Source organism: Megalobrama amblycephala, linkage group LG1 (genome assembly GCF_018812025.1).
Source record: "Megalobrama amblycephala isolate DHTTF-2021 linkage group LG1, ASM1881202v1, whole genome shotgun sequence".
Taxonomy (NCBI): Eukaryota; Metazoa; Chordata; class Actinopteri; order Cypriniformes; family Xenocyprididae; genus Megalobrama; species Megalobrama amblycephala.
In genome coordinates, this window is record NC_063044.1 from 38,752,001 (window position 1) to 38,760,613 (window position 8,613).

Below are 8,613 nucleotides of genomic sequence, written 5' to 3' on the forward strand. Positions count from 1 at the left end.
CGTTGTCTCTTGTTGGGAATGACATGAGCATGTGATGTTTTTCACTTTCGCAGGTGATGGTAGAGGAAGTTCTGCCTTGCCGTCGCAGACCAGCTTGTCTGTAGGCTCAGATCTGTTTGACGTACCGAGCGGCCCAACCAGAAAAACTCCAGAGTCTTTCCTGGGTCCCAATGCTGCTCTTGTCAACTTAGACTCTCTGGTCAGCAAGCCTCTCCAGCAGCCTCCAGTCTCCAACCCCTTCCTCGCTGCAGGTACCCTTCACCAATAACATGTTTCATTTGACCACATTTACAGGGTTCCCGCGGGTCCTTAAAAAGTCTTTTAATTCAGTTTTATAAATTTAAGGTTGTAAAAAGTCTTAAATATCTGAATGGTTTAAGAAATGTCTTAATTATTGTTTTGAGAGGTCTTAAATTTATGAATGGAAAAGCACTAATTGTGATATGGTCCAATGCGATTTATGCATATTTAAGCCAAAATGCGACGCTGTTGCACATTCTACAGGCTCACACTTTCAGAGCAGTTCACAATTAAAGTGCATTTATTTGTGCTTACTGATCTACTGTTGATGAATTATGTTTACTTTATGGTTTTTATATTGTAGTAAAGCATAGACATTTCAAAATCAGAGTCCTGTGTATTTCAGGCTTATTTTTATTAAAAAATCCTTTTTTTCAGTTTATTATTGATATTTTGCTTACACAATAAACATATTTATTATATAGGTTTTACCAATATCACAATAATCATGTCTTTAAACACATTATTATTGTATCAGCAAAATCTAATAATGCTCAAGCTCTAATTCCTTTGAGTATGTATTGATATATTGGTACAAAAACCAAACTTGCATATTACATAAAACATGACTTGCATATTTTAAACTACCTGTTTTGCTAATAAGAAGTATTAAGTCCTTGTTGAGCAGCCTGTTTAACTTGGTAAAGGTTTTTGAGATGCATGATTTATTTTGAGATTGTATCGATTTGTTCTAATTTTATTTGTGCAGGTCTTAAAAAAAAAAAAAAAAAAAAGCTTACATTTGGATTTTAAAAGCCCTTGTTTAGCATCTCCCATTGGTCTCGTTTCAGCCTCGGGAGCAGCTTCAGCTCCTGCTCCTGCACCTGCCGCTCAAATAAACCCCTTCCAGGTGAACCAGCCACAGCCGCCCACCCTCAACCAGATGAGAGTCAGTCCCATGATGGGCATGAGCGGTCAGGGCTTCAGCAGCATGGCCCAGAGAAGCAACGATCCCCTGCCTCTGTCCTCAATGCCCCCAGTCGGTCCCGTCTCAATGGTACCCATGACCGGCATGGCTCCTCTTGGGCCTGTGGGCCAGATGATGCCAAACATGGGGATCCCAGCATCCATGTCCATGCCCCAGCCCCTCATGAGCGGAGGGCTGCCGCCCACGGGCGCAGCAACGCAAGCCGGCGGCACAACCAACCCCTTCTTATTGTGAGGAACAACATAGGCTGCCTCCCCGAAACCCACAAAAATCTCTCTCTTATCCCGTTTCTATGCTATAGACAACATAGTCGGTTGTGTGTCCCCCGCCCCCAAACCGGTGTGCTTTTTTGAGACTTTTGGGAGTATCAGTGGTGTTTACAGGTTTTACACTGGCAGGTGATTCCCTTCCTCTCCTGTCAGAGATTGGTACCATACAGCGATTTGGTATTCTTTTCTAAATTTCCTCGAAAGAAACCATCAGCGATACAGCGTCTCTCCCGTTCAAAGGGGTCCTGTTTTTAACTTCTTTTTTGATGGCTTACTTTTCTTATCAGAGGCTTGAAACTAGGAGTACTGGTTTGTCTTAATTTTTCTAATTTCTAGTCTTTCGAGCAGCGTGCTAGATATAAAGCTAACCCTTTTAATCCAAGCAGCCTGTACGTTCTACGCAGTGCATATACACTATGTGTATTTACAGTACGCTTAAGTAGACAGTTTAGAGGACTCTCTATCAGTTTACATGGAAATGATTTTGATGTTCCAAGCAGGGATTTTGCACATGCTCTGATTTATCTTCCTTTGACTGTTTGCCCACCGTTAGTCCTTAGTGCGAGAATGATGGGAAACCGTTAACTAAGGCACGAGCAAAGAGCGAGTCTGTGAACTGCATGTGTGAATGCTTTCAAACCTGATGCATTGAAAGATGAACTTCATACTGAAGTGGAGAGTTGTTCTTTCTTCCTTTTCTTTTTTAATGCACGACGGGGAGTTGGTTTGCATATCGTAATACGGCTCAACTTTTATACCGAAGCCTGTTTTTTACTGCTTTACAATCCCAAGACGTAGTTTATTGGGGGAATGGGTTCTTTCAATTCAATACGGCTCACTATTTGCACAGCACAGCTCCATATTTCCACAGCTAATCGATACTAATGATTAGAATTCATCCGCTTAGCTTCTCTGTGAGTATCCAACAACCTGAAATGTGATCATTTCAGTTACGTTTTCTTTTTTATTTATGTATGCGTGCGCGTGGATGGAAGGAGCAAAGGGAAACGGGAGGAAATTTGTGTTCATCTTCATCAGGTCCTAATGCATCTTACTGTTATAACCGACAGCTGTATCACTAATCACTGCTTCCTAATGCAATCCGTTCATGTACATTGGAGAAAAGTATATCAAAGCTTGTCGTTAACAAAATCCTCAGTTCTGTATGGAAAGCTAACTTGCTTATAGTGTTACAAGAATGAGCGGAGATGCTAAGACAGGTTATAGTGTGGGAGGGATCCCGTAATGGATTGTATGATCGATTTTCTAGGTTTTTTTTTTTTTCCTTGTTGATGTTGAATATGTGGTATAAATGTATGTTAGGGGTCATATGCATCTTTCTGCAGCTAGAAACCTGTGGTTAAATTGCATTCTGTATTCAAATGAGTTTATTTTGGCCACGGTTTTATCATAAGTCATAAATGAGACTTAAACTAGACTATGAATTGTTTGATATCACAATTAACGGTCGATTTAAAGCAAGAACGCCTAGACTTTGGTGTGTCGTGTGGCTTGCTATGTCTACACTTTTTAATTCAACCAGTTAAGCACAAGATGGCAACATCTGCCACCGAATAGTAGTTACCAAAGTGACTCTGCTTGTCCTTTTTAAATGCAGAACTGCGTTCGTTTTCTAACTGACTACACGTTTATCTCTCTTCAATTGTTCCCCTATTATTATTATTATTATTATCATCATCATCAATATTACTGCTTTTGTTTTCTTGATTCCTGCTAGAGTATGGACTCTACGGTTTCTCTCATCTGTGAGCTAGTGACCTCTGCTGGAAATATTGAGGTAGTACTGCCATGTGCAGCCTTGTAGCAGAGCCTGGGTGTGTTATGGTCAATAATCTGCAGGCATACTCAGGCATTTTGGGGGGTGGTTGTGGCTAAGAAAGCTTTAAGATGTATGTAATGCGCTTTTGATGGACGTGATGGTTTAAGCAGGCTCTATTCCTGCTAAACGAGACTCCCTGCTAGTGAACATCACTGTAATCGATTATGCAGACTAGTTTGACTTTCGAATCCATACGATATCTAGCTGATTTCGTCTCGGCCATCTTGTTTTGCTGTTACCGTGTATCACTCGTTCTTCTGTTATTATGTACTCATTATGCATTTATTGTGGAGGACTAACCTTGTGAACATGCATAACATTTTATTTTTCCATGTTATTGTGTCTGTGTATTTACCAAACTGTCTCATATTACTGGGAGCAGGCTGCTTTTTATGGATATGTGCTCAACCTGTTGGCATTATAACTGTATAATATAATTTATCATCTGTTCTATTGTAACATATTGTTGTGTACCTTATTTCTGTGTAATGGTTTTGTAGGAAAGTCACAGGAAGAGTGATTGTTTTATTGCCATCTAAACCACAGCAAGTGATAAAGGACCTGTAGCTGCAGTGGTAAAACAAATAAATTGTATCAATGACTTTTGATCTGTCTTTTCATGCTGCCAGTAAACATGCCAACATCACATCCTGTTATGGTACCAGATACAGGGTTATTTTAGTATTATTGAGCTACTACTATAGTTTTTATTAGTATTTTGAATTTTTTTTTTTCATATTTGCTTTTTTTATATAGTCATTTTGTTTACATTTTTATTAATTTGTTTTATTTATTTTAGTATATCATAGCAAAATGAAAACGAGAACTAGCCAGCAAGGTTTTTTTTTTTTTTTTTTTATAAATCTCAGTTAAAGGGTTAGTTCACCCAAAAATGAAATTTCTGTCATTAATTACTCACCCTCATGTCGTTCCACACCCATAAGACCTTTGTTCATCTTCAGAACACAAATTAAGATATTTTTGATGAAATCTGAGAGCTCTCTGACTCCTCCATAGACGGCAAGATAACCACTTTCCAGGTCCAGAAAGGTACTAAAGACATTAAGATAGTCCACGTGGATTTTGAATATCTTAATTTGCATTGAATGGATTGAATATCTTAATTTGTGTTCTGAAGATGAACGAAGGTCTTACTGGTGTAGAACGACATGAGGGTGAGTAATTAATGACTGAAATTTCATTTTTGGGTGAACTAACCCTTTAATGTTTATTGTATTTCAAGTAATAAATGTTTTTTGATGGTTTAAGTTAAGTATAATAAATTAATCTAATCTGTTGTTTTGGGTCAAAAATAGGCATGGATGATATCTGCAGATTGGTATCAAATTTGGACATGCAAATTATGGACGAGCCAGGTTTTTTCCAGTCAGAAATGGTTGACTCTTCTAGACAAACAAAACACGATCAGTTTATTTGAAAACCTACAAAACTGATTAAAGAATATAACATGAATAGTTATAAAGCAGCTACAATGAATACTGAATAAAGCAACTAAGATACAAAAATGTACAAAAAAAGATCCTCAAGGTTATCAAAGCGGTTGTGGTGTTCTTGCAGGTGTATGCTCTATTGATGTAGTGTCATAACCCAGCTTCTTCATGTCCTTAGTCACAATGTTGAACTGTAGTGTGACAAAACCTTGTGAGCGCACCCTCGTGACTGCAAATGGACAAAACCACATCAGTTATGTCTCATAATTAGACTTGCAGAACAATTTTTGAAGACTCACTATGATTAGAGATGATAAACATCCACTGCAATGTAATTCGAGGTAAAGGTAAAATGAAAGTTTACCTTCTCTTCCCTCTCCTTGAGCAACAACCTTGGGATCTGTGAACTCTGGACGCCTTCCCATCAGCCAACTGAGTACAAGACAAAACATGTTAGATGCAGAGCATATCATGCAAATGAATGTTTTCAAGTTACAATGTATTTGCTTATTTGAAACTGTGCACATTTAACTAAAACAACTTAGTTCATACAGTTTTGAGGACAAAAGGGAAGGGCAACAGAAAATTAGATCACAACCCTAAGCTGGTGCATGATAAATTGTGTAATTTTAAAATGTTGCTGTATGTCTACATTTAAATGTGTGTAAAACACCAAGCAGTAGGAAATTAGTTATAACCTTGTGAACTTCTGCAGTCTTGACGTAGACTCAGGAACAAACATAGGAATGGTCTTGGTGTGTCTGGGGCAGAGAAATGTAATTGTGCATTTCAGACAAATTTCAAGCATGCTGGCTGCTTTTGTCACATTATGACACCACAATTTCAGAGTGACTCACTTTCCAGGTGTAAATGGGATGTGCACGGCTCCATAACCTCTCACAACATCATTTCCAAAGGTGTCGGGGCCATACACGCTGACTACAATCTGGGGCCCTGAAGTAAAAAAAACGGTAAAAAGAAGGACAGATGATAATTAAATTTTTATATATACATGTATATATATATATATATGTATTCAAAAACAATATGTGACAGCAGATTTTATGCATATCTTCAGACTAATATTCCTTATACAATGCAATCATATTATTCTGACCCAACCAAAACAAAGTTCACTTACAGCCAAATGGGTTAGTGCTTTTGAATGTGATGTCCAATGGGAAATTCCACACCAAACTCTGAGATCCTCTACCTTTTGATGTTATTTGAGAAATGCCCTCTTCTAAGCCCTGAGAAGACAAAATTACTGTTGCTGAATTTACGAGAATACAAAAGCTTTTATATACATCACTGAAATAGCAGAGAGAAGGGGTGACTAAAAAGTAAAAGAATCAGTATCATATTACAATTACTTGGTAATATACTCTATATTGCCAAAAGTATAGGGACAACCCTCCAAATCATTGAATTTAGGTGTTCCAATCACTTCCATGGCCACAGATGTATAAAATCAAGCACCTAGGCATGCAGACTGCTTCTACAAACATTTGTGAAAGAATCAGGAGCTCAGTGAATTCAAGTGTGGGACCGTGATAGGTTGCCACCTGTGCAATAAGTCCATTTATGAAATGTCCTCACTACTAAATATTCCATGGACAATGGTAATATTCCATGTTAATGGTATCATAACAAAGTGGAAGCAATTGGGAACAACAGCAGCTCAGCCACGAAGTGGTAGGCCACGTAAAATCACAGATGCGAGGTCAGAAGTCGCCAACTTTCTGCAGAGTCAATATCTTTGTGTGGCCAAACTTTGTGTGGCCTTCAGATTAGCTCAAGAACAGCGTGTAGAGAGCTTCATTGAATGGGTTTCCATGGCCGAGCAGCTGCATCCAAGCCTTACATCAAGTGTCAAAGTGTCGGATGCAGTGGTGTAAAGTGATGGCCCCTTCCTGTTCCAACATGACTGCGCACCGGTGCCAAAGCAAGGTCCATAAAGACATGGATGAGCGAGTTTGGTGTGGAGGAACTTGACTGGCCTGCACAGAGTCCTGACCTCAACCCGATAGAACACCTTTGGGATGAATTAGAGCGGAGACTGCGAGCCAGACCTTCTCACAAAACATCAGTGCCTGACCTCACAAACGCACTTAAAGAAGAATGGTCAAAAATTCCCATAAACACACTCCTAAACCTTGTGGAAAGCCTTCCTAGAAGAGTTGAAGCTGTTATAGCTGCAAAGGACTTCGGTAAAGTTGGTTTTATATTCGCACATTCGGACATCCGTATTCAATAGCCTTGTTAATCACACTACATTGGACATTCAGTGGACATTCACAAGTAAATATGCCATTAAAACAATACTTGCCTATTTTGATCGACTGTGAAAAATGTTGTAAGTTGATAATCGTTGGTTGTCAATATCATGTCGCTGCTTAAAATTCGCAAACATTAATTTATTGCACATTTATTGGAAAGTCTGAATTTATCAGAAGTCCGAATGTGCGAATATAAAACCAACTTTACCGAAGTCTGCAAAGGGTGGGCCAAATCCATATTAAACTCTACCGTTTAAGAATGGGATGTCATTAAAATTCATGTGCACATAAAGGCAGTCGTCACAAAACTTTTGGCAATACAGTGTATGTCACGTCACTAAAGTAGGGGAGAGCAGGGGCGACTAAAACAGTAAAATAATCAGTACCAAGTACCAACGTAAAGACGGCAATTACTTAGTAATACATGGTATATTATTATTTTTTTTTATCATTGAATATTCAAGTTGCATATTAAATTATAAAAATAGATTACATGTATATAAATAAATGTTACAATAGCCCTGATTTCCGTGAGACAAAAGGAAGTAAAGAAGGTTGATGTCACTCACTGATGTGGGCGCCCAGTCGTGTCCATAAACAAAACAATACTTGCAGTACAGATCATCATATTCTGGAAACTTCAGACAAAATGCGACATGTTAGTAATCAAATTAACCGACGTTAACAACAGGCTTTGCAGAAAGTTTCCTGCATCAAACACAGCCTCTATAAATCATTAACTCACATCGGCTGCTTCGATTTGCCCATTGACCATGAGAAGAAAAACAGCTGGATTGTTTGAGGTCATTTTCACACCATTAACACCCTGGAAAACATTTAAATCACACCAAACGACCCTCGCTGCATTGAAATATCAGGTAAGCTGTAAATTAGTGGATCCCCTGTTGTCAACAGGTCTCTGGCTGCTATGGACGCTTTCAGTACGGCAGGCAATAAGGTCCAAATGGCTAGACAAAACGCATTTTTAAATTGCTATTCCACTAGGTGGTTGTCGTGGACATGAAATTGGGGCCACGTCCGAAATCGCATCCCTTGAATAGACCTACTTAATTTGAATAAAGAATTATTTTTTTTGACTGCTAAAAAAAAGGTTTTCAATGCGGAAGGACGTTTTCTGTGAATGTGCGAGACTTCCGAAATAACGAGAAGAATATCAAAGTTTAGTAAACTGTTTGCGTGTTTATTATTAAGATACATTAAAATAATATGGTAAGAAATACCGGTTTGCGATATCAGTCAGCGTAACGAGCAGTCTTGTACAGCTAAAAAATAACTGGAATGACACCGGAAGCCAGATAAGTTTAATTTACAAATGGCCGCGCCCGCTCTTACCTGAAAATAATGTGGATAGTGTGAATGTAATTCGCCATTGCTGTCATTATCACGTGACCTACTACCAAATCCTCTCAAACAAACAATGGCAAATCACTGTTTTCTCACCTAAGCAGAATAATATCATCTCAAGCACTTAACTCCTCTGTCCCTACATGAGGCTACTAAATTACTCTCTCACACGGAATTGAAA

The 8,613-nt window shown here is 38.6% G+C and overlaps 2 protein-coding genes across 4 annotated transcripts in view; one reads left to right on the top strand and one right to left on the bottom strand.

Annotated features, from left to right (window-relative positions):
- epn2 (epsin 2) overlaps positions 1 to 3,938 on the top strand; it is a 29,518-nt gene extending 25,580 nt beyond the window's left edge. For all 3 annotated transcript variants that reach the window (XM_048192120.1, XM_048192131.1, XM_048192124.1), the window contains exons 8-9: positions 54 to 251; positions 1,092 to 3,938. In XM_048192120.1, coding sequence (XP_048048077.1) covers positions 54 to 251; positions 1,092 to 1,462 — 569 coding nt within the window. In that variant the 3' untranslated portion in view covers positions 1,463 to 3,938. The remainder of the gene's footprint in view (positions 1 to 53; positions 252 to 1,091) is intronic.
- Positions 3,939 to 4,744: 806 nt separating this feature from the next.
- b9d1 (B9 protein domain 1) lies at positions 4,745 to 8,081 on the bottom strand. The gene is made up of 7 exons (XM_048192145.1): positions 7,813 to 8,081; positions 7,637 to 7,705; positions 5,930 to 6,038; positions 5,646 to 5,742; positions 5,487 to 5,549; positions 5,153 to 5,220; positions 4,745 to 5,017 (listed from the first exon to the last, which is right to left on the bottom strand). Exons 1-7 carry the CDS (start codon positions 7,873 to 7,875, stop codon positions 4,890 to 4,892), a joined length of 597 nt encoding a protein of 198 aa, XP_048048102.1. The 5' UTR covers positions 7,876 to 8,081; the 3' UTR covers positions 4,745 to 4,889.
- Positions 8,082 to 8,613: the final 532 nt, after the last annotated feature.